The 25,414-nt window shown below is 46.1% G+C and overlaps 1 protein-coding gene across 13 annotated transcripts; it reads left to right on the top strand.

Moving 5' to 3' along the window:
* Positions 1–7,837: 7,837 nt before the first annotated feature.
* TMEM218 (transmembrane protein 218) lies at positions 7,838–20,988 on the top strand. 13 transcript variants are annotated; one of them, XM_070048005.1, is made up of 6 exons: positions 7,843–7,956; positions 14,063–14,136; positions 15,125–15,260; positions 15,486–15,672; positions 16,521–16,623; positions 19,897–20,988. In XM_070048005.1, the coding sequence occupies exons 3-6, from the start codon at positions 15,146–15,148 to the stop codon at positions 20,029–20,031; spliced, it is 540 nt and encodes a 179-aa protein (XP_069904106.1). In that variant the 5' UTR covers positions 7,843–7,956; positions 14,063–14,136; positions 15,125–15,145; the 3' UTR covers positions 20,032–20,988. The 13 variants fall into 13 exon arrangements, with proteins under 13 accessions (XP_051704326.2, XP_051704320.2, XP_069904106.1 ...); XM_070048001.1 differs by having other exon boundaries at positions 7,943–8,029; XM_070048019.1 differs by having other exon boundaries at positions 7,943–8,029; positions 15,476–15,672.
* Positions 20,989–25,414: the final 4,426 nt, after the last annotated feature.

Here is a 25,414-nt window from a genome sequence, read left to right as displayed (position 1 = left end):
TAAGTTACTGGAATTAAGACTTATTCTATGCATCTGCTCTCCCACAATATGGCGCTGAGAAGGGAAACAGCTTCTACACAGCTGCCTCCAGTTCAACCAATAAACTGTAGGACCTACTCCTGATTGGAGGAGAGCAGCGTACTTGGCGTGTGGGTAGCAGAGTTGGGATTGGCGGAAGAGGACTATAAAGGAGGAGAGAGACAACATGCACCAGGAACATCTAAGGGGAACATCTGAGGGAACACCTGTGCAGCCCCCGAGAGAGCCGGCCGGCGGTGTGCCGCTCCCCCGCAGAAGTGGGGAATGTGGCAGGGGGAACCACCCTTCCACAGAGGTGGAAGGGTCGGTAGCCAACCCGGGAAGAACCAGCAGCAAACCCGGGGAGGGCCGAGCAGACGAAAGAACAGCGCAGGGTCCTGTGTCGTTCCTCCACGAAGACGGGGAGCAACATAATGGTGCCGTGACTCGGATAGGAAACCTAGGAGGGAAGAAACGGGAAGAAGTGGAGAAATACCGGAGAGAGAGACTAGCAAAGAGCCTAGGGGAAAGCCGGACGGAAAAGGTGCCAGAAGAAGCTATCGAAAGCCTAGGCATAGACTCGGATATGGACTGTGGGAAAGAAGTTAGGATTTAAAGTGAAAGCAAGAAGAAACTTAGACTCAGATACGGACTGCAGGTTGAAAGTGAAAGTGAAACCTATAAGAAACTTAGACTTGGATACGGACTGTGGGGAGAGGCCAGGAGAAATGAGGGAGGAATATTGTTGGAAGAAAACTTAGGGAAACATACCAGGTAGAGAAAAATGTTAGGGAGGATGAAGCCGCGAGTGCAGGCCGAGGCAGAGACGTAAGCCAGCTTGGAATTCTTCAAGTCAGCCCGGGGGGCAAAAGGCGAAAATCTGGAACCAGAGGCAGAGACGTGGGCCGCCAGGTTGGAATCCGTCAGATTAGCCCAGGGAGCAAAAGACGGGAAGCCAAACCATAAGGCAGAAACTTAAGCTATAGGTTGAATTCGCCAGGTTAGCCCAGGGAACTTAGATTGAATGCTAGTGGCGGAAACATAAGCTACGCTGTGTGACTCGCGGAAGCCGCCGCGTGCAGAGAGAGCACGGGGCGTGAATAGATAGGGAACGCGGGGCTAGTCGAGGCCGTGGTGTGGGCGTGAAGGGGCGCGGAGACCACGGAGTGCGCACGCGAAGCCGGGAAGCCGCGCAGATGAGAGAAGCGCGGGCTGAAGCGGCTCAGAGCCGGGAAGCCCCCGAGAAGCAGCCTCGAAGCGGGCGCCGGGAAGCCGCAGGGATAAGAGAAACAGAAGTTTAGAAGTAAAATGAGAGAAATAGGAATGCTGGTAGATAGAAGTAAAATAGGAGAGATAGGAATGCCCGGAGATAGAGAAATAGAGAAAAATAAAGCCTCCCCTCAACATGGCAATGAGAGAGCTTGGATTCGGTCTGCCTGATTAGGGAGGTGGTGAGCACCTGTGGGCGGCTAGCAGCTTATGCGCCGCAGGTCACCGAAGACAGGCACGTTATTAACATCAATAGTCTCCCCACAATACCGCAATGAGAAGGCTTGGATTCGGTCTGCCTGATTAGTAAGGCAGTAAGCACCAGCAGGCGGTTCGACCAGAGTATGAGCTGCAGGTCACTGAAGATAGGCACGAATCAACACCAATAAGTCTCCCCACAATACGGCAATGAGAAGGCTTGGATTCGGTTTGCCTGATTGTTAGGGCTTGTAAGTACCTGCAGGCAGTTCTAGCAGAGTAGAGCATGCGCTGCAGGGCACCGAACACAGGCACGCATCAGCGCCTAAAAACCTCCTCACAACATGGCGAAGAGAGGACCCGGATTCGGTTTGCCTGATTGATAGGACTTGTAAGCACCTGTGGGCAACTCTAGCAAGCAGAGCAGAGTGTGTGCCACGGGACACCGAAGACAGGCACGTATCAACGCCAAAAAATAAAAAGAAAGGGGGATCTGTGGGGAGTAACCCGGACTGGACTGAGTTACTGGAATTAAGACTTATTCTATGCATCTGCTCTCCCACAATATGGCGCTGGGAGAGGAGAAAACAGCTTCTACGCAGCTGCCTCTTGCCAACTTGAGTGCTGACCTCCAGGAGCTGATCCTGCTCCTGATTGGAGGAGAGCAGCATACTCGGCGTGTGGGCAGCCGAGTTGGGATTGGCGGAAGAGGACTATAAAGGAGGAGAGAGACAACATTCACCATGAACATCTAAGGGGAACACCTGTGCAGCCCCCGAGAGAGCCGGCCGGCGGTGTGCCGCTCCCCCGCGGAAGTGGGGAATGTGGCAGGGGGAACCGCCCTTCCACGGAGGTGGAAGGGTTGGTAGCTAACCCGGGAAGAACCAGCAGCAAACCCAGGGAGGGCCGAGCAGACGAAAGAACAGCGCAGGGTCCTGTGTCATTCCTCCACGAAGACGGGGAGCGACACATAGTTTTTTCATATTATACATTTTCATGAACATTTTGAATACCTGTCATATGCACGATCTCAAAAAAAAATTTGGCAAGAAAATAAACTTTATCTTTTAATCCCATTTTTCACTAATTTTTGAAGTACCCTTGTACAGCACAGATGTGAAGCAACATGGAGAGGTACTATATAACACTTGGCATACAGAATATACTTTTTTAAAGATTTATTTATTTATTCGATAGGCAGAGTTACAGAAAGAGAGAGGGAGGACAGAGAGAGAGAGAAGTCGTCCATCCGCTTGTTCACTCCCCAAATAGCTGTAACAGCCAGGGCCGGCCAGACTGAAGCCAGGAGCCAGAAGCGTCTTCCAGCTCTCCCACATGGGTGCAGGGGCCCAAGCACTTAGGCCATCTTCCACTGCTTCCCCAGGCCATAGCAGAGAGCTGGGTCAGAAGTGGAGCAGCCAGGACTTGAATGGCACCCAAATGGGATGCTGGCATCACAGGCAGAGGCTTAACCAACTACTCCACAGCACCAATGCCTCAGAATACAATTTTTAAACATAAAATGCATGCACAGTCAAATAATCATTCTTTAGATTAGGGAGCACAGTTGATTCAGAGGTGGCAAAAGATTAAGCACTATGGTGACAATACTTCTTTCAATTCCATTGAGAGGGTATTATATAAGTACATCAGCAAACTAATTACTAATTACTCCTTCCCAGTTAAGGGTTGGGGTGGGGAATTTTGGAGGAAGGTAACTTCTTATAAGAAAACATAAAAATGTTGCATCCATTCAGGAAGAATTTTGGAATGTCACCTCATTCACCTCTATAATTTAATTAAACCACTTTGACCATTAAGAGTGTAAGGAGGTTGGGCTGGTGTGTGGTGCAGCAAGTTAAGCCAACACTTTCAACGCTGGCATCTCATATCAGAGTGCCAGTGTGAGTCCTGGCTACTCTGCTACTGATCTGGCTTTCTGCTAATGTGCCTGAAAAGGCACTGGAAGATGGTCCCAAATCTCATATGGGAGACGAGGATGGAGTTGCTGGCTTCTGGCCAGCCTGGCCCAGACCTGGCTATCGTGGCCATTTTGGAGGTGAACAAGAACATGGATGATCTGTCTTTCCTCTTTCTGCTGCTCTGCCTTTCAAATAAATAAACAGATCTTTAAAAAAAAAAAAGTGGGCCGGCGCCGCGGCTCACTAGGCTAATCCTCCGCCTTGCAGTGCCGGCACACCGGGTTCTAGTCCCGGTCGGGGCGCCGGATTCTGTCCCGGTTGCCCCTCTTCCAGGCCAGCTCTCTGCTGTGGCCCAGGAGTGCAGTGGAGGATGACCCAAGTGCTTGGGCCCTGCACCCGCATGGGAGACCAGGAGAAGCACCTGGCTCCTGCCATCGGATCAGCGCGGTGCGCCGGCCATGGCGGCCATTGGAGGGTGAACCAACGGCAAAGGAAGACCTTTCTCTCTGTCTCTCTCTCTCAGTGCCCACTCTGCCTGTCAAAAAAAAAAAAAAAAAAGTGTAAGGCAGTTAATTTGCACCATATCAAACTTTTGACCACTTTCCCCCCAAATATTAAGAGCTCAGAACTGGTTCTGACCTGCTGGTCTAACATTATTTTCTACGCTTTGTGTCCACATTATTATCCTTATTCTTGACTCAGTCTAATTCTTCAACCTATTTTCCCTCCAGGATTCTCCTGTATCTCTGTTCCACTGCTCCCATTCCTACCTGTACACTAGGACCTGCCATTGTTCTAGCTCTGCCATTGTATTAATGAACTTTTCTTTTTTTTATTTGAGAAGTAGAGTTACACACACACACACACACACACAGAGGGAGAGACTGAGAGAAAAGGTTCTTCCTTCTGCTGGTTCACTCCCCAGATGGCTACAATGGCCGTAGCTGAGCTGATCTGAAGCCAGGATCCAGGAGCTTCTTCTGGTTCTCCCATGTGGGTGTGGGCACAGGGGCCCAAGTACTTGGGTGTCTTCTATTGCTTTCCCAGGCCATAGCAGAGAGTGGGATCAGAAGACGAACAGCTGGGACAAGAATCGGCGCCCATATGGAATGCCGGTGTAGGAGGAGGAGGCTTAGCCACAGCGCTTGACCACTAATCAACTTTTCATCACTATAACAAATACCTGAGATAAGCTGCTTATGAAGGAACATTTACTTCAGTTCATGGTTTGGAGGTACATAGTCCAGTCCAAGATCGGGCAGCCTCATCTACCCAGTGCCTTTTTTTTTTTTTTTAAGATTTATTTATTTGAAACAGAGTTACAAAAAGGGGGAGACAGAGAGAGAGAGAGAGAGAGAGATCTTCTGTCCACTAGTTCACTTCCCAAATGGCTGCAACAGCTGGGCTTGAGCCAGGCCAAAGCCAGAAGCCAGGATCTTCTGGGTCTCCACATGGGTGCAGGTAGCCAAGCACTTGGGCCATCTTTCATTGCTTTTCCAGGAGCATCAGCAGGGAGTTGGATCAGAAGTGGAGCAACCAGGACTCTAACTGGCTCCCATATGGGCTTTAACTGGCTCCCGTATGGGATGCCAGCATTGCAGGTGGTGGTTTAACCTTCTTTGTCACAACACCGCCTCAGTCCAGTGTCTGGATGAGGGTGGTGATGGCAGGAGGGTTTTTAGAGGGATGATCACATGGTGAGCCAGGAAGCCAAGAGAGACAGGAAGTATACTCACCTGTGTGGTCTTTTCTTAGAAAATCATCACAATTTGATCAAAGGGCTCCACTCTAGCAACCTTATCCAATCCAGTCACTTCCCAAAGGTCCTACATTCATATACTGTAATTAAGTACCTACCCTCTCAGCTCCATTAATGTGGGGAGCAACTGGGAGCAACTCGGACTAGACTGTTATTGGAATTAAGACTTATTCTATGCATCTGCTCTCCCACAATATGGTGCTGAGAAGGGAGTAACAGCTTCTACACAGCTGCCTCCAGTTCAACCAATAAACAGCAGGACCTGCTCCTGATTGGAGGAGAGCAGCGTACTCGGCGTGTGGATAGCAGAGTTGGGATTGGCGGAAGAGGACTATAAAGGAGGAGAGAAACAACATGCACCAGGGAACACCTGAATAACATCCGAGCAGCCCCCGAGAGAGCCGGACGGCGGTGTGCCGCTCCCCTGCGGAAGTGGGGAATGTGGCAGGGGGAACTGCCCTTCCACGGAGGTGGAAGGGTCGGTAGCCAACCCGGGAAGAACCAGCAGCAAACCCGGGAAGGGCCGAGCAGACGAAAGAACAGCGCAGGGTCCTGTGTCGTTCCTCCACGAAGAGGGGGAGCGACACATTAACATAAGACTTTAGGGCTTAAACCTGTGTATCAATTGGGGTGTTCATGTTCACAGGAGGCTGGCACTGTGGCACAGTGGGTTAAGCCACCATCTACAGCATTGGCATCCCATTTGGGGCCAGTTTGAGTCCCAGATGCTCCACTTCTGATCCAGTTCCCTGCTAATGTGCCTGGGAAAGCAGCAGAAGATGGTCCAAGTGCTTGGGCCCCTGCACCCACGTGGCTCCTTGCTCCTTGCTTAGGCCTGGCCCAGCGCTGGCCGTTACAGCATCTGGTGAGTGAACCAGTGGACAACAGATCTAATTCTGACTTCCAAATAAATAAATTAAAAAAAAAATTATGTTCACACTATAGTAGCTAAGAAGACATCCACCTTAATGCCAGCCCGAAGTGTTTGCTGATGATACAGAAGTGCTTTGACAGTTATGAAATGTTCCGCAGTTATGGAGAATTACTAGCTTTTTATTAATCAGGTTTGGCCCATTGTTATGCAAGGATACTTCAAATATTTCATGGAAGATGAAATTGAAAGCTAAGCTTATTATGGTGCAAAAAATTCTCTTGATATCCATGATTTATTTATTTAAGGTTTATTTATTTGTTTGAAAGTCAGAGTTAGAGAGAGGCAGAGGAGAGAGTGGAGCTGCCAGGACTCAAACCGGCGCCCAAAAGGGATGTTGGCACTGCAGGCGGTGGCTTTATCTGCTATGCCACAGTGCTGGCCCCACGTTTTTTTCATATATTTTTTCCATGAACTTTTTGAAAATTTGTTATATACATGGATTCCAAAATTTTGTGGCAAAATATCTTTTAATTCCATTTCCACAAGCTTTATGAAGTACCCTCTAATCTTGCTTTAAAATGTTTCCTAGTTGTTTCCCGTGTGGTTGACCTGCCATTACAAAACCACATACAGGCTATTAGAAAACAGCAGTCACGTTGTATTTCTTATGTAGTCTCACAGTCTCTAACACTGCATAGCTACAGTTAACATTCAATTTCAGTGAAATGAATTAATCAAAATAATGACTTTCTAAACCACAGAGCTCTTCACTGGGCCAAGAAAAGTTGTTAAATAATAAGAATTCATTGGTGTATGTGCCTGTAGATGAATCCTTCAAAGTAGAATAAACTTGAGATGTACTATCTATGGAATGCCACGATCTTCGATTTCCTTTCTAAAGCTATCACCCAGGAGCTGAATTACCTCAATCAAAGATTCAGCGTTCCAGGGTTGAACAGTTTGCTCCCTGTATGTCCAAACTATGTCCAAGGTGACAGGCGCACATACAGCAGCTCTCAAATTTCGTAGCTGGTGCTGACTGTTGTGCTTTCCCTTCCTGATTGCACAGTGGAGTATGACCCTCTGTCCTACTTCTTTTGGTTGGCCTTTTTGATGGATTTTTTGGTCAACAGGCCATAGCCTTGGAATAAAATGACGGCAAGTTCTGGTTAGCAGCTAATAAGAGCAGTCTAAGTGTGGACTACCAGCTTCAGTTCCACCTGCTTGGGAGTTGGCTGACCCTGAGCCTCTTCCCCCAGTCTGTCCCGTGGGCAGACTGAGCCCCGTCTCAGTCTGCTTAATGCGAACGTCAGCATAACGCCTATAAGTCCAAGGACTGAGGAATCGTGGTGCTACTGCAGCTGGTACTCCGGGCGCGGCTCCCTTCAGAAAGGCTACTACGGACCCGTAATGACTCGGCCTGGACTGACCTGTTCCCCAAATCCTGCGCCCCTCTACGCTACCCCAAGTCGACGAAAGAGGCGTTCATCAGACACCAGCACAGGCACTGATGTTTTCCTGACTTCGAGGTGGTGACGTCAGGACGCCTGTGCAGTCTCCATGGTGAAAGCTAGGGCGGCTGGCGGAAACCACCCTCTTCCGCCCAACAACCCGCCCTCGGGTTAGAACTGACCAATGGTTCGAAGGTTATGAAGGGAACGGTGTGAATGACAGGGTGGTGAGGCGTGGGGAGAGCCGGGATCGCCGCTATCCAATCGAACTCAAGGCCGGGCCCAGAATCGACCAGCACGGACCAATAGGAGGGCGTACCGGAGGGCGGCGTGCCCACCCACCACGCTCGGCGTTGCCCGGAGCCGGTCAAACATAAGCTAATGAGAGGGGAGCCGGACGTTGAAAGACCGGCGACAATTGGTGAATTCGAAATCGCCTGAATGAAAACCCACTTGTGATTCGCTGTAAGTAGACCCAAGCCCCTGGGAAGCTGAAACCCGCGGGACAGAGAGAGAAAGAGTAGGGGACCGGAGAGAGGTGAGCCCGGGGGTGGAGGTGAGGACTGCCGGACGGCTGCGGAGGAGGTGGGGCAGGCGGAGGCTCGGACTGAGGAACCTGGAAGGCGGCGTGGGCGGGTGGCCGTGCCTCGCCGGCCGTCCTTCCGCCGCCCTGGACCCAAGGCCTGGTGGCTAGTAAACATTTTAGCGGAGTCGGAGAAGAAACGACTCTTAGGTTTCGTGCTCTTAAGAGAGTAAAGTGCTAGTGCCCGATTTCAGATACTTCGGCGGCTGGCAGGTAGCGGGGTGAAGCTTCTGAGGCCGAGCCGTGGGGCGCTGACCGCCGGTGGCCAGGGGCTACTGGAGTCGGTCCGAGCAGCGTTTTGACAGCGGGTGCCACGTGGGTGGCGTATACGTAGCCTGGCAACTTACTTATTGATTGATTTTTGCAGACTTGCATTTTCCTTAGTTGCAAAGCTTGGAGGCATTATCATAACATTTTTAACATTCAGACGACCGCGAAGTGTTCAAAGCGGAAGAGTAATGCTGAGGAAATCGGTCCACCCTCTGTAATTTTGAAAGTTCGGGATAGCTGGGAGGAGGGGGAAGGTGATTCTTTCAGAAGGGCAGGTGACTCGGTGTTCTGTTCCTCCTCTCAAGGCCTTGCGTGGGTGTGAGCATCGGGGCGTGGGCGGGACATCTCCCACCACCACCAGCGCTTAGTTGCCCTCCGGCGAATCCGCGTTTGTCCTGCGCTGGAAGTCTTCCTGCAGTGGCCGTTGGTGTGGGGCCTGGTGACGAGCCCCGTAGGCTACATGTGAGGGTCAGGCCGCTCAGTGCATGCCTCTCTCCATTTCCTCTGGGTAAAGTCAGTGTGGAGCCAACCATTGGAGGAATCAAGAATGCACTACACATACGGTGAAAAGGTTTTGGACAAACTCCAAAGACCTGCCAGTATTGAGCACAGAGGAAACAAACAAACACAAAAACCATTGGCCCCCTAGTCACTCATGTGGTCAGCTACTAAACCAGATAGTCAAAGGTAAACATTATTTTTTCTGACTTGGATCTTAATGACTTCTTCATGACTGACCATGAAGGGTCAAGGGTTTGAGGAAAGACTGAACTGGAAATAAAAACACTGTTGTTTTGATTTTTATTTCATGCCCTTGTCACTAGTAATTTAGCTATGGAAATAATCCCAAGTATTATTTGCACATTGAATTAACAAATCAGCACTCTGTACTGTACCCAGTCCTTCCTCTGCACGCTTGGTAAGAAGACATGGGTCTTGGTTATAGTGATGAACCCTGTCCTTAGAAGATCTTGGAGTGTTTGTCTCATTACTTTGAAGCCACAGGGTATGTGGAAGCCAGTGTCTCATGGACGTTTACGCTTCTGTGGAGAACTACAGGCAGTGTTTCTAGCTCCAGCTGCCATTCGTCCTGTGTGCTGGGTGTAGAAGTTGGTTCAAGTCTTGGAGGTCGTTTGTGTAGTATTCAAAACCGCGCCAGACTTAAATGGTTGTTTTCTTCAGGGACCACCATTGATTCAGTCAAGCTAGAAACCTAAGTCCTTTCTAGCACCTTCTCCTGAGAAGCCTTTCCGTTACACAGGGGAGCTCAGACCCGCGTCATCCCTAGCTGGAGAGCTGCAGTTGGTCACTCATCTCCGGCCTCTGATCCCCTATGTACCCAGTTGCCGGCTGCCTGTATAAGAATTAAGGAGTAGCTTGAATATTTTAAATTAGAGAATATTTCCTTGGGTAGTATAAAACATACTTATACCAGATTAATAAATATTAACATTTTAGCACACCTACCTAAATATTTTAAAGAAATAAAATATCACAGATTTAGTTCAGATCCCTTCTGTTACCTGGCTTGGCCCCATTCCTCCTCCTCCCCCTCCCCCACCAGAGACAAGCACTCTGCTGAAATTGTTGGACATCATTCATGCATACATGTTAATGCTTTTCCTGTATTTATGTACCTCGTACATAATACATATTACTATTTTTAATTAAAAAATACAAGTGGTATCATACTGTGGGTGTTATTTACAGCTTGCTTTTAGTGCTGAGCATTGTTTGAAATGTATTCATATGAGTGTATATAGATCAAGTTAATTCATTTTAAATATTCTTTATGTGTGTGTAATATTATATCCACTCCCTTATTGATAGACGTTTATGTTTTCTCTGCTACTATGAAGGAAGCCGCAGTGAATATCCTCTGTCTCTTTAGGTAAGATTTTTCTAAGGAACTGGTCCTCCGCCTGGGAGGCATTTTGAAATCCGAGAGGACACATTGAGGTGTTTTTTTTTTTTTTTTTTTTTTTTTGTGATTGGAAGGTGCTCTTGGAGTTTACAGAGCAAGGTTGGGGGTGCTAGGTGTTTTATAATTCATGGGGCAATCCTCACAGTGAAGAATTCTCTTGTATCTTGTACAATTCTTGAGTGTCCCACAGGATATTCATTTCTTATTATCTGAGACTAGAACCTAACACCATTTTTCATATAAACATAATGTATTTTTTGGCACAGTTTAATATAGTAAAATTTCCAGGAATGCAACTCTAATGTAAATCATGGGGAAATTTTACTTATTTGTGGTTTGGAACTTTCACAAGAGTTTTCGTCACTCTCAAAAATCACATAACTGAAGGGAGCACAGCTCGTGATATTTGAGTTGCCAGCACAACACACCTGCATAGTCTGCATTTGTAGCTTCTGCGTTCCTGGTGATTCTAAGTTTAGGTGCAAGCATCTGACTACTGTACTTCATTATGTATTCTAGTGTAGTCAGCCTGAACATTTGTATATTCAAACATATGTTATTTTATTATACATTACTTTCCCTTTAAAATTGGCTTCAGTATGTGCTATAAAGTGGAGATCTGGTGTTAGTGTGTTCCGGTTAGATGGTCGTTCATCCCCATACCATCTCTAATTCTTCACCCACTGAATTGGAAAGCCAGTGTGGTCCTTGACAGAAATCTCACAAACGTATGGATCTGGGTTCTCGACTTCATACTATTGGCCCATATGTCTGTGTGCCATCGTCACACTGTTTTAATTACCTTGGTTATATAATCTGTTTTGCGGCAGTTGGCAACAAGAAAGGCAAGTTGCCATCCTGTTTCTCAAAATTGTTTTGGTTATTCTTGGGTTTTTTCTCTTCTATATAAATTTAGGATTTGTTTTCAAGTTGCATAAAAAATTATTTCTAGATTTTAATTAGAATTGCTTTGAATTTACAGATTAAGGAAAATTGAGGTCTTTTAATTGAACCATCCAGTCCAGAAACATAGGTTATTTCTCCATACAGATTTTTTAAATGTATTTGAATAAATTTCTATAATTTTATTTATAAAAACCTTACAGATCTTTTGTATATTGATTCATACTTACCCATACACACATCTTTTTACTTTGAGAGTTTCAAATGTATTCTATAGTATAGAAAATAGCATGGCAAACATCAGCCAGCTTCTACAACTAGTTTATGACCAATTTGGTTTCATATCAACCCCTCACCGCCTCTCTTCCAGACATTGGAACTTTCAAGACACTATTTTCTGTTGTCTATAGTATACTACTGGGCCGGCGCCGTGGCTCACTTGGCTAATCCTCCACCTTCGGCACCGGAATCCCATATGGGCGCCGGGTTCTAGTCCCGTTTGCTTCTCTTCCAGTCCGGCTCCCTGCTATGGCCTGGGAAGGCAGTGGAGGATGGCCCAAGTGCTTGGGTGCCTGCACCTGTGTGGGAGACCAGGAAGAAGCACCTGGCTCCTGGCTTTGGATTGGCATAGTTCTGGCTGTAGCGGCCATTTTGGGGGTGAACCAACGGAAGGAAGACCTTTCTCTCCTTCCCTCTCACTGTCTATAACTCTACCTGTCAAATAAATAAATTAAAATCTTTAAAAAATATATAGTATACTACCTTTGTATATGTATATATGTATATCATAAAGAATTTTTTAACAAAATAACCACAATGTCATCATTTTTTTAAAAAATTCAATTTGAAAAAGTAAATGACAACTCTCTACTATCATCAAGTATCCAAATACTGTTCAGATTTCCCAGTCATGTCATAAAAGGCTTTTATATTTGCCTTATTTGTGTTAGGACCCAAACAGGGTCCGTATATGAAATTTGGGTAGTGTTTCTTAAGATTAACATTTTAGTGACATATAACACACATACAGAAAAGCATACAAACCCTAAGTGATGACAAGATACCCTTTAGCAGGTCATCAGCTTCCAGATCAACAGACAGAATTTTATCAGCACCAGAGCCCCCTTCCTGCTTTCTGCAAGGTAAACATACTCCTGACTTCTGCCCCCAGAGCAGTTTGACTTGTTTTTCTTCATATCTAAGTGGAATCATACAGTATGAACTCTTTCAAAAAGAAAAAAAAAGCCTCTGTCTTCTACTTGCTAGTGTGAAACATATTCATGTTGTTGGCCCTCATTCTGGTTTGTCCGTTGCCCTTGTTTTGTACTGTTCCACTGTAGAAATGGAAGGATTGTATGTAGAATACCATACATTCTGTTGGTGGATGTCTGGGAGCTTTCAGTTTTTAACTATTTCAGATAGGGCTGCACATGTTTTTTGGTGAATTTCTGTGCGTGTTTCTGTTGAGAATACACCCAGGAATCGAAGAGCTGGATCTAGGGTACAGGAATACCCAGTAGTGTTAGACACAGCCACCTGGAAGGCCTGCATCTGGGGCCCACACCCTTGTAGGCCTCTGGGCTCAGCTCCTGCACACCCACCACCCAATTGCTGAGTTGCATTTGTGTTTATCCCATTTAAGGATTTTTTTTTTCTCTTCACTACTTTGGAGTTCCTCTGTGTATTCAATTCTTTTTGTTCCATTATATTCAGCACTCCTGTCTTTCTGCTGTTCAGCATATTTACCAGAAGTCACAGTCATCTTTCTCAAAGTCCATGTGATCCTGTTGTGGACTTGTTGGTACCGCTTCATTCCTTCATTCGTACAGCAACTATTTACTGCTTATTCTCACTGGGGTTGAGGGTTAATTGCATGCAGTGGAAACAGCAAGTTCAAAGACCCAGAGCTTGGGAAACACTTGACACATGAGGGTTACTGAGAGGATGCCCCTGTGGCTCAAAGGGAAATCTCTTTTGTATCGCCTTCTCACACTCTCAGTGCTAGCTGCACTTGGCTTTCACTGCTTATCAGAATGGAATAGCCATAGCTGTGTACTTGACCGTGTTCTCCAGCAGACCTAAGCTTCTGTCAGAAGATTGGGCCTGTTTACCTTTGTCACATGTTGATTGAATAAATATTTTTTATAGCATTTCATGCTTAGAGCTTCTTTAAAATGAACTCACAGATAGTATTTTTTAAAAAATGGTGCTTAAATAACCATCAAGGTAAGGAAAACCAGCAACCTAATGAAGAATTTGTTGATTTCAGGAAGCCTTGTCTCTGACACTGAGAAGTTAAGCCAAGGAGGTGCTAGGGTATGGTGTTTCCCTGTAGTGGGTAGAATGGTGGCCCCCCAAAAGATATGTCCACACCGTAATTCCTTGCAATCTGTGAATGTGGCCTCTTTTTTTGGCAAAAAGACTTTGAAGATGTATTAAGGTCCTTCTTAAAGATCATACAAGATTATTTGGGTGGATCCTAAATCCAATGAGAAGTAATTTTATAAGAGACAAGGAAAAAAGGGAAACACAAGGGACGTGGAGGCAGAGATGGGAGTTGAAGGTCAAAGCCAAGGAGAGCCTAGAGCCACAGGTAGCTGGAAGAGGCAAGGAAGGATTCTTCCCTAGAGTCCTTAGTGGGAGTGAACCCTCCTGACACCTTCACTTTGGGCTTCAGGCCTCAGGGACAGTGAGAGAATAAGTCTGTTGTAAGCCCTGCATGAGGAAACTAACGCCTGTAGCTCCACAGTAGGACCTCACTCACCTCTTCTGCAGCCGGGGTCTAATAACGCCGAGAGTACCTCACTGCCGTGATTAAGTGGGCTGTGTGAGGAAGCACTTAGCACACAGATGTCGAAAAGCAGTGACGGCTGTTCTTTGTCTTCTTGAAGGACTGGGAATTTTCTTCCTTTTGTGAATAAGAACTCAACAATGGAGTGGGAAATCGCTGTCTCATGATTGCCTGGTGAGTCAAAGCTAATAACAGATTTAACTGGCGACATTGACTTCTGCTATGATGCTGGAGTTCGTGGGCCCTGGCACCTCCCAGCAGCCCTCAGGGTTTCGGATCAAGGGAGACCTGAGCTTTCTGATGTGGGCCAGTAGAAGAAGTAAGGCTGGAACTCAGGGACCAAATTGGAAATTAGAAATCCCTGGGATGGATGTTTGTGTAGCAGTTAAGACACTGCTCAGTGGCCGGCACTGTGGCTCATTAGGCTAATCCTCCGCCTGTGGCACCAGAACTCCAGGTTCTAGTCCTGGTTGGGGCACCACTTCTGTCCCTGTTGCTCTTCTTCCTGTCCAGCTCTCTGCTGTGGCCCAGGAAGGCAGTAGAGGATGGCCCAAGTGCTTGGGCCCTGCACCCGCATGGGAGACCAGGAAGAAGCACCTGGCTCCTGGCTTTGGATTGGCGCAGTGCACTGGCCGCAGTAGCCATTTGGGGGGTGAACCAATGGAAGGTAGACCTTTCTCTCTCTCACTGTCTAACTCTGCATGTCAAAAAAAAAAAAAAAAAAAAAAAAAAGACACTGCTTGGGATGCCCACATCCCACATCTGACTGCCTAGGTTCAAGTCCTGGCACCTATCCGGATTCCAGCTTTTTACTAAGGTACACACCCTGGAAGGCAGCAGGTGATGGCTCAAGTGCTTGGGTCCCTGCTACTCATGTGGGAGACCTGGATTGAGTTCTAGGCTCCTAGCTTTGGCCTGGTCTAGCCTAACTGTTGCAGGCACTGGAGTGAACTAGCAAATGGGAGCTCTCTCTCTGCCTTTCAATAACAAATACATAAAAATTAAAAGAAATTTCTAGTTCCCATTAAGGGACACCTGGACTAGACATTTCTGAAAATTAAAAGACCTGTATTGCGGGGCCAGTGTTGTGGCATAGTGTGTCAAGCTGTGACACCGACATCCCGTATGGGCATCACACTGAGTCCCAGCTGCTCTGCTTCAGATCCAGCTCCCTGCTGATGGCATGGCAAAAGCAGCGGAGGATGACCCATGTGGGAGACCTGGAGGAAACTCCTGGCTCCTGACTTCAGCCTGGCCCAACCCCAGCTGTTGTGGCCATCTAGGGAATGAACTGGCAGGTAGAAGATCTCTCTTTCCTTTCTCTAACTCTCTCTCTCTTTCTTTCTCTCTAACTCTGACTCTTGGATAAATAAATAAATATTTTAAAAATAAATATTTAAAAAAAGAAAAGACCTGTATTAAGTAATACTCCCAACATACCCATCACCAAAAATACCCCTGAATGAATGTGAGCTTTCTGTATTTTTCTGAACACCTTCATGAACATTGGGAGCGTGTGGCAGGAAGGTGGCAGCTGGAGCAGAGGACACCTCATCGTGGTGCACGCGGGGCAGTGGTCCAGGCCACCCTCCTCCCTGGCATGGCCGGCACCGTGCTGGGAGTGGGTGCAGGTGTGTTCATCTTAGCCCTGCTCTGGGTGTTGGTGCTGCTGCTGTGTGTGCTGTTATCCAGAGCCTCAGGAGTCGCTAGGTAAGGCATTCTTTTCAACTGGGAGTCCTAGGTAAAAGCAATTAGAGGCAAAATTGCTGACGTTCATTAAACATTTAGAATTCAAAAGATCATTTTTGTAATTACTGGCAGTCTGAATGAGTTGCATTTTAACCTCTTATCATAAGCACTAACTGAGTTATTTATGCTCTGAGGCAGAGGTGGGAGGAGAGGGAAGTGGGATCTTCCAGTTCTCACTGTGGAAGACATGGGGGTGGGGCGCAAGAGATGACAAGAAAATCTGCCCTCCTATCTGTTGGGTTTCTCAGGATTGCACATGCGTGTGTTTCCTAATGGTTCAGGTTTACGGGAGGTGCTTCGTCCAGTCCCTGAGGCTCTAGGCATGGGCCTGGGGAAAGCAAAGAAGCATTCAGTGAGCTAGGCTGACTGTATACCAGGTGGTGACATCAGAATGTAGTTCAGGCCACACACAGACCCTGAAAACACTCTAGAACTGTGTACTGTGGTGACAGTGTCCGTGTGTAGCAGAATGTTACAGAATTGACTAAGGCACCTGGCCCAAAAACAGGAGAAGGAGAGGGCAAGAAGGGGCTACTTTGGTTTTTCTTGATTATGATTTTGGACAGCAACAAAAGTAAAAACTATGAATTCTCATTCATAAGGATTTAGAATTATTGGGAATGTACCCAGCTGATGGCCATCTAGGAAGAAAGGCTTTGGAATGAAAGGAGGTATGGACAGCAGTCCGCTGGACATTGTTAAGGGACCGGAACATAGAATATTGATCCAGGGAACAGCCAGCCCAGAGCCTGGCCCGTTAGAGAAGAAACTCTAACGGAGCTTTTAATACCCTGTCTTTCTGATCCCAGGTTCTCTGTCATTTTTGTATTCCTCGGTGCTCTGATCATCACATCAGTCCTGGTGCTTTTCCCCCGAGCCAGTGAACTCCCAGCCCCAGAGGCGGAAATCGAGGTAAAGCTTTGGGTTTCATTTTGCCTCCTGAGCTGTAACTTGTTTTCCTGTCTCCACCCCCACCCTGTCCGCGTGCTGTCCTATAATGTTCCCTGACGTCACGTTGCCTGAGACCTGGCAGAGGAACTGGAAGGTCCAAATAGTAATAGCAAAAGCTCAGAGAGCGTGTTAGTTCCCCTGCCCCTTCGGCCAAGAAGAGAATCTTCTGAAGGTTGCTGTTTGCCTGATTGGATCTCATGTCCAGTTTGCATCAAGTACGACAACGATGTTTGAAAGCCACCTTACACTGTGGGGAGAGAGAAAATGAGTTAGGAATCTGAATAGGGCCACTACTGAAGGGGCCATGTTCCCATTTCTGGTGGCCTTGGCTCCGAACCTCAGGTGTTCGGGCAACGTTTGTGCCATGCCTTCAGGGTGCCGAGGGACATGTTTTTCCTTCTCCATGTGGTGGGGTTTTCCTACTCGAGATGCAGGGAGTATAATTTGCACTGAGAAGAGCAGTGAGGAAAGAGGACCATTTCTCTGGATAGCAGAAGTTAGAGGTGAATTCAGTATTCACAGCCTTCTGGATCCCTCACTCCTGTGACCACATCTGCCAGCACTCACTTCTGCAAGTGGAGCTCTATCACCTCACGTAGTGCTTTCCTGGACACCCGCCGATCTGGCTGATTCCTGCTGTGGGGCTCTGGCTTTTCCAGACATTGCGGGTCTCAGACTCATAGGATCTTGATAGTAGTATTGACTTCTGTCCCATTACTCCTCCTCATAGCTTCTTTCCTCTCAGCCTGCATTTTGATCCTGTAAGTAGTAATGATGATGATAACATTTTTTAAAGGCTTACTGTGTGCCAGGTCCACTGCTAAGCATGTTGTTTGCATGTTCCCATTTAAACCTCAGGACAACCCTAAGTAGTATGAAGTAGGCACTGTTACCCCATCGTACCGGCAAGGACACTGAGGCTATATGAGGTGAGACAACTTGACCAAGGTCATTCATATATACGTGAATGCAGACTTAAGGATTCAAGCACAGATCTGTCTTCAAAATCTTCATTCTTGGATACTCAACACAGTGACAGGGGCTATCCCAGACAGGTCACAGGTTACCATTTTGACTCTAGACAACAGCACACAAAATTATGTAACTTTTGAACCAAAGTTGACCCACACTTCCAACTTCATATCTAGACTAACCCTGGCAAAAGGAAAGAAACTGGTTCTGAAAATTGCAGGGGATATAATCCTAAAAGATTCAAAGAAGTATTTCCATAGATGCCAGCTTTTTTGTCAGCATTTGGAAACCACTTTGTAGGTCTGAGTACCACGTGTGTATGAGCTCAGGGTAAATTCCCATCACAATTTCCTTGTCTTTCTGAGCTGGGAGAGTGGTGAAGGCAGCCATATATCTGGATTGGTGCAGATGTGAATTTTAGAAGAAGGGCACAGAGCAAACACTGTTTTGAAATCAATCCATCTCCTCTCTGTCATATGAGTTTCAGACCCAAGAGAGGAGAACTGGGTTTGAACAAAATATGTTCATCAGCATGGCCAGCAGAATTGGAGTTCTCATTTTCAGGCTTTGAGAGTTGGCCCCTGCAGCAACCTGGCTCAATACTGTATCAATAATACATGGCCTGGGCCTTCTGCACCCAGGGCCTGCTAATTGGCTAATTAAAAAGTGAAACGTGTCGACTGAGCAAACATGTAGCCCACGAGAGACTTCTTCAGTACTGGAGCCAAGGTCAAAGTTATGTTAAAGCTGTTTAATCAAACTGACCTTTGTTGTAAGTTGACTGTTGGGGTAACCTCTGGAGCAGCTGGGGTGTCTTTGGTTCTCAATGATCATAGCAGTGCTTGGATGACAGGTGTTCTGTGTAGCTTTATTGTATTAGTTTTCTGTGGCTGCTGTAACAAGTTACTGTGACCTCAGTGGCTCACAATGCAAATGTGTTGTAGTTCTGCAGATTAGAAGTCCAAATTCAGTCCCAGTGGGCCAACCTCAAGGGGTGGGCAGGGCTGCATTTGTTTCTGGAGGCTCCAGGGGAGAATCCGTGTCCTTACCTTTTCTAGATCCTGAATGCTGCACCTGGCCCTTCACTCACAGCCCCTTCCACATCTGCAAGGTGCAGCATAACATGTTTCTGGCCTGCTTTCATCTCTCATATTCTTACCATCACCCTCTCCTGCCTCCCTGTTCAACTTGTTTTAAAATGGATTAATTTGTTTATTTGAGAAGCAGAGATTTTAAGGACCCTTGTGATTATAGCTCATCTGGATTGAAAAATCCAGACCAATCTCCCTATTTTTCTATCAGCTGGTTAGCAACCTTAATTCTGTCTACAACCTTAATTCCCTCTTTGTTGTATAATCTAACATAGTCACAATTTCTGGGGATTAGGATGTGCGTATCTTTGGACCATTGTTTTGTCTACCACACTCACTCTCCAGGAGTTTTGGATTCTTTTCTAGGTAATGGCTTTTTAAAGGTTCTGAGAAATCACTCAGTCACTTGACTTGTGTTGCTGTTCCATTAGATCTGTAGAGCAAGTGGTTTTGTCCTGCTCCATTTTAGGCACCACCACTTGGATCTGGGGAGAGTGGAAGTGTCTGGTGGGGGACAGTAAACAAGTGGATGGAACCAACACCAGTTTTAGGTTGTTGTCTGCAGATACCAACATCTTTTGGGCCTCAGATGTGACTAGTTGCTGGGCAGGCAACTGTGTGATTTGAGGCGAGTTACCTTTCCCAGTGCTTTGGGATCTCAGATAAATGGCCATTTCCCTATCCCTTGGCATGCTGGGTAATGAATGTTAGGGTTTAGAACTTTTCCCCATGAGATAATGGGTTACGATTTTTAGGGTTACGTCTTAGGTACATGGGGAGTTATTATACTATTAGATTTTTATGTATGTCTAAAGTTCCCTATAATAAAAAGTGTTTAATCAACAGCAAAAATGAGTCTTTCTAGAAACAGGCAAGCTTGTCATTAACTCTGGTTTCAGAACATAGATGCACTCATCCAGGGATTTCAAAGTGTTTGTGAACCTCCTAAATTGAGCCATATGTGCCATTAATCCCTTCTTTACCCGGTATCTCCTCCTCAGAGAGTTGAAAAAAAGACTCTTTCTCATCCATACACAGAGGAGATTCAGGCAGGATGTTACCGGAAGTCACAAACATGAGCTAATTCTTGGTCCACTGATCATAGAATTCAGATGAACACAGCCAGGGGCTGCAGTGGTAGGAGTTTCACATTCATGTTTGCCTTCCCCAGATTGTGGATGCCTTTTTCATAGGCCGCTATGTCCTGCTGGCGTTCATCAGCGCTGTCTTCCTTGGAAGCCTCTTCTTGGTTCTAACTCATCACGTCCTGGAGCCAATCTATGCCAAACCACTGCGGTCATACTGAGCATTATTTGGAAAAACCAGGACTCTGGTCTCTTTCGTTTTGGTGTCACTGATGAGCAAAGAAACACTATTCAGAGCCTTGTTTTGACAGTCTTCATGCCATGAGAGGTTAGAGGGCCATCTCCTCATCGCTAAGTCTAACCTCCGGAGTTCCAGGTTTTGCATTCAGGGTTGCAAGATTGTTCCTGTGGCAGTAGATTCCTACTACCTGTGGAGGGAGATTGCTGCCTTCTTAGTATCTGTACCTCAGGATTTCCATCTGTTTTGCAAGGGAAGTAGTAATAGCAATCTGCTGGGAGTAGATTTTCAGTCATTAGTAAGTGGGTTTTGGGAAAAGGAGCACTTGGACTTTTGGTCCAACCCAGGAACCCTGTCCTTTTTGATAATATGTAAAATTCTTAGGTTGAAATCATTTGGAAGGGAAAGGCACTCACATTTCAAAGGTTACACTAACCTACTGTGTTGCAATAAAGCAGTAATTTGGAAGACTGATTCAGATGTTGGCTACTGACAACTAACTCCGCAGTTAGTTCAACAGAGCTACAAAGGCCACGGTATCACTTCCCCCGGCTCTAATAGAGCAATAAGCAGCAACCAAAGGGCTTTCAATTCCAACTCTTGGCTATAGCTTTCTGATTCCAGTATTTTTATTTCCTAAATTTGCTTGCAGATTAGAGGAAAGGTATTGAAATGTATTTTTGTCATTCTGCCATGTATCTCTGGGTTCCTTTTCTCCCAGGATTTTGTGGCCCCTGTGTGTCTTATTTAATTTCCATGAGTCCATTTGGGGAAAATATATCTTTGTAAAAAATAAGAATGGGAATAGGAGAGGGAGGAGGAAGAAGGGTGGGAGTGTGGTCTGGAGGGAGAATACGGTGGGAAGTATCACCATGTTTCTGAATCTGTATATAGGAAATACATTAAATTTGTATACCTTAAATAAAATTTTAAAAAAGTCCATTTGGAATAATTGTCCTTTCTTTTCATCTCTGTAGTCCTTTACCCAAACCTAGTAAGAAATGTGTATTCTCAGCATTAGACATAACTTTGTACCTGTGTGATCTCATGGGTCAAGTGAAGCTTGTCATTAAATTGAGAGGCTCTGGTCGGGTTCCCCCTTGTAAGACTCACCCTAACTCTAGAGCTGTTGGAAGAAGGGTCTTCTGTCTTAAAATTAAGAGCCTAGAAAATAAATTGGAAAGATTGAATACATGCTCTCTGCTAGTAATATACTAATTCTTTTGAAGTTTAATTAATTTAATTTTAATGACTGTTATCCTTACTTAAAAATAGTAAAAAACTGAGGCTTAAAGAGAGAAATTCGCTCAAGCATCACATAACATCTAGTGTGCAAACCCAGGTCTGGAGGCTCCAGGGCCTGTCTCAGACTGGAAAAAAAAAAAAAGTCACTCAGCTCTGAACTTTGAGAGCTTGAGGAAGCTCAGGGCCACTTCCGTTGCTTTCTCTCCTGAATCCTACAATCAGCGTAGAGAAGGAACCCAGTCCTGCCACCCCCAAGCAGACTAAGCTCCAGACTAGAAGAGAAATGGTGACCATTGAGAGTCATGGGCTGCACCAGCCGTCTTTACTCCCACACTTCAGCTGTCTCCTTTGTCTCATTTGGTTTGGGAAAACTTTGCAGACAAGGCTTTATGCAGAAGCCTTCAAAGGAAGTCATTTCTTAATCTGGCCTATGCCCACAGGTAAGGTAAGAAACGTCCCTTCAAACAGATGGGGGGAGAGAAAGGAAAATGCTGGAATTTGAGGCAAGTAGGACCAGATGGGGGTTCAGGCACAGGACACACCTCCAAACCGTGCAGGTGCCTGTGTTGTCTCTGGGTCATCACGCTGAGCCAGCCGGAGAGGAACAGCGACTCTAACAAGCACAGGCTGCCATTTGTCACCCTCTCCTCAGAGACTTGCTGAAAAAGCAACTCTGGAAAAACTATTAGAGGTTCCTGACCATGAATTCATCTTTTTTATTCTTTCAAAAAGGTGTCCAACTTTTAGATCAATGGGCAATAGCTTGGAGGTTTGGGGTGACTATTTACATGGAGAAAAATGTGTTGAAGTTAGAAATCAATTTCCCTCCCAAACACTACTGCTGTCTAATGCAGCTTCTTTTCTTTTTTCTTTTTCTGTTGTTGGTACCTCATGTACATGGCAGGCTTATGTGTTATGGGCTGCTTTTAGGTAAAAATACATTGTGCCTACTTTGTATAGATCCCAAGTCTATATTTCAACTGAAATGAATGAGAGATTACTTTTTACCTATGAGCTCAAAGTAGTTGTGTTCAAAATCCCCTCCCCGCCCCAAACCACGCAGTTGGGCTAAGTGGAAAGCTGAGAGAGCACACAGTGGAAGTCGCGGAGACCCGTAATTGGTGGCTGACATGCCATCCCATCTGCACGGGGTCTTCTTGGAGACGGGGCTCAGAGGTCAACCCTTAAATACAAGCAGATAGCACCTTTGTGCGCCATTAGCCATCTGAGCAGTGGTCTTAGAGCAGGCTGTGCTGCGCTCCCACCTCCCCAGACAGAACTGCTTGGCAGACAGCGGTGATCCCCACTGCCCAGAAGGTGGGGAGGGAAGTCAATCTGGGCTCCTATATAAGAAAACCTGTTATTTCACAGGATCTTAAAACTGTATCTGACGACAGCTAAATTGGCAAGACATCACACCACCCTGCAGTGGAGCTGTTTGTCCAGTCCGTTAGGTGGCGCTGTATGTTATGTTTTAGAAGTTAAGCCAGACAAACATACTGAAAGGGTGATTTTTTTATAAGCTCTTTAAACTTTTCATTTATAAAAACAGAAGTAAAGCGGACATTCTTTACTGATGAAGCACCGTATCAGATGTTTAGTCTAAAACTGCCTCAGAGTTACAGTACCAATGTCCAGGCACCAGGGAAGTCTTTAACCCATGCGTGCACACAGCACACGTTGCTCCTCACTCAGCACGTGTCTTGTGCAAGTCAGGCATGAAGCACTGGTCCTGGGGAATAGGCTAATCGAAGAACCAGGATGAGGTGTGCAGGCTTTCATCTAACTCCATCCCAGGGTGAAGGCATCCAAAGTATTTTTAAACGTATTGGTTCTAACAGAAAGTAAGCCATTCCTCGTTCTGCTCCGTGTGAGACATAAACTTTCCTATCGACCCCGTTTCATTAGTGCTGCGTTTCTCCTTTAGTTGCTGTTCTGCAATGTGTCAAGAAATCTGCTGTCTTTATTTTACAGAAGAGAAACAGGCGGAAAGGAGAGGGGATTGGAAGGGTCACAGCCATTCAGTAGTGGTGCTCAAACTCGACATTAGGGTTCCTGACCCCTCTTTTCTCAGCTAGTTTAGGGATTTTTTTGGCTTTTGAATAACTCCTTGTCCTTACCCCGGTTAATATTGTTTCTTAGCGATTTATACCCACCATCTCCCTAACTCCTGTCCAAAAAGGTCAAATTTTCTTTAAAAGAATTCTAATTAGCATTTATAATACAAAACCCAAATATTTTATCATAACTCCTTGGCTTAAACCTTTAAGCATTTGGCTGTTGTTACTTAGAAACAAATTTCCAGATGTGGGAATCAGAACCGTATGGAAACGGATCTGGAAAAAGTGTTGATTATCTTTCTAGGAGCATAAAAACTCAGGATTGGAAGAGACTTTATAGTTCACAGAGTTCAACCTTTAATCTCTATTTCCATCCCAATACTTGGAAATAAGTCTACTCTTCACATGCTGAGAACACAATTTTTATTACAGTTAGCAAACATATGCCAGGCATTTTTTTCCTAAGTACACTCTAAGTATTCACTCAGGTCATCTTCCTGTCAGCCCTGTGGAGACAGTACTCCTGCGACCCCCATTTCACAGAGGGAAGCAACCGCAGACTGGGAAGGTAGGTGACTCAGGCCACTCGCCGAGGGGGAGATAAAAAGCAGTTTGGTTCCAGTATCTTAAGTTCTTAACTCCCTTATATTACATGACGGGTCTTCAAAAAGTTCATAGAAGGGCATATTATGATAAAGCTGGATTTCAAGCAATTTGCACCAAAATAAATTTATCTTTTGATTCTACTTTTCTGTGAACCTTTTATGTACCCTTGTACTATGTTGTTCCATAAAATGAAAACAGGAAAAGAAGGGACCAGGGTTAGGCAACGTAAATCTATTTCACAGAAATTACGAAAAAGCCCGAGTCCTAGCAACTTGTGTAGATACTAAAAAGTTGGGCAGCAGTAGGTGGAATTTTCAGGAAAGACATACCCAGCCATCTTTTATGCACCACCCACCTGGGATGTGGACACTTGGATTGGTTTATAGAAGAGCCAGTGGAAGAATAAAAGCCACAAGCCAGGGGCAGGCATTTGACCTGGGGGGTGAGATGCCCACAGCCCATGTTGGAGTGCCCGAGGTTAAGTCCCAGCTTCTTGCCAGTGCACACCCTGGAAGGTAGCAATGATGGCTCACATAGTTGGGTCCCTGCCACCCATTTGGGAGACCTGTATTGAGTTCCTGCCTCCTGGTCTATGTCTGGCCAGACCTGGGTTGAATTCCTGCTGTTGTGGACATTTATGGAGTGAACCAGCAGAAGAGAGCTTTCTTTCAAATAGATAAAAATATGTGAGTAAAAATGGAAAACACACACACACACACCAAGCTAAGCATATTTGTTTATTTCTTGATCTCTGTTTCTAGCAGATTATTGGTGGTTACTGTTTATTCACTGAAAAAGAAAAGGTCCCCCATCCCCACACACACCCCCAAACACACACCCTCTTTTCTGTTTCCTGAGACCCAAGGAATGACAGCCAGGATCCAAACCAGGGCCCCAAATCACAGGCAAAATGAGAAAGTTCATGTTTATGGTTGCATCCCATTAGGTGCTGCTGGCAGAGGATTTACGTTTAGCCCAGGTCCTGCCCTCAGGGAGCCGAGGCCTAGTGACACACAGAGCACTCGTGCTGTACCTGAAAGCCGCGTGGCATCCCCTGCACTTGTCTGTAAGTCCTGACAGTGTCTCCTGTTCCCCTGTGTGTGTGCTTTCCTGCCTTTAATTTGATTATGATCCAGTTTTACACTGGGACTGCATGCATTGGTTTCCTATTGCTGCCGTAATAAGTCACCACAAACTCAGCAGTTTAGAACAACACAGATTCAACTGTCTTGCAGTTCTGGAGGTCAGAAAATGGAAACTGAGTTTCCAGGGGCTAAAAGAACAGCTTTGGAGGCCCAGGGGAGAGCCCATCTCCTTGCCCTTTCCAGTGTCTAGAGGCTGCCCTCCTTCCCTGGCTGGGGCTCTCCCTCTGTCTTCAAAGCCAGCTGCATAGCATCTTCCAGTCCCGGATCCTCCTGCCTGGCTGTGTGCTTTCTAAGGAGTCTCATGACTACG

Source organism: Oryctolagus cuniculus, chromosome 1, assembly GCF_964237555.1.
Source record: "Oryctolagus cuniculus chromosome 1, mOryCun1.1, whole genome shotgun sequence".
Taxonomy (NCBI): domain Eukaryota; kingdom Metazoa; phylum Chordata; class Mammalia; order Lagomorpha; family Leporidae; genus Oryctolagus; species Oryctolagus cuniculus.
This window is presented reverse-complemented; position numbering and strand designations above follow the sequence as displayed.

What these genes read in the sequence shown, in the direction of transcription:
- TMEM218 (XM_070048005.1), top strand. Translation starts at nt 15,146, where the DNA reads ATGGCAAAAGCAGCGGAGGATGACCCATGTGGGAGACCTGGAGGAAAC. An exon ending in TCTAGGGAATGAACTGGCAG is followed by an intron (nt 15,261 to 15,485) that starts GTAGAAGATCTC and finishes AGCGTGTGGCAG; the next exon opens with GAAGGTGGCAGCTGGAGCAG. An exon ending in AGAGCCTCAGGAGTCGCTAG is followed by an intron (nt 15,673 to 16,520) that starts GTAAGGCATTCT and finishes TTCTGATCCCAG; the next exon opens with GTTCTCTGTCATTTTTGTAT.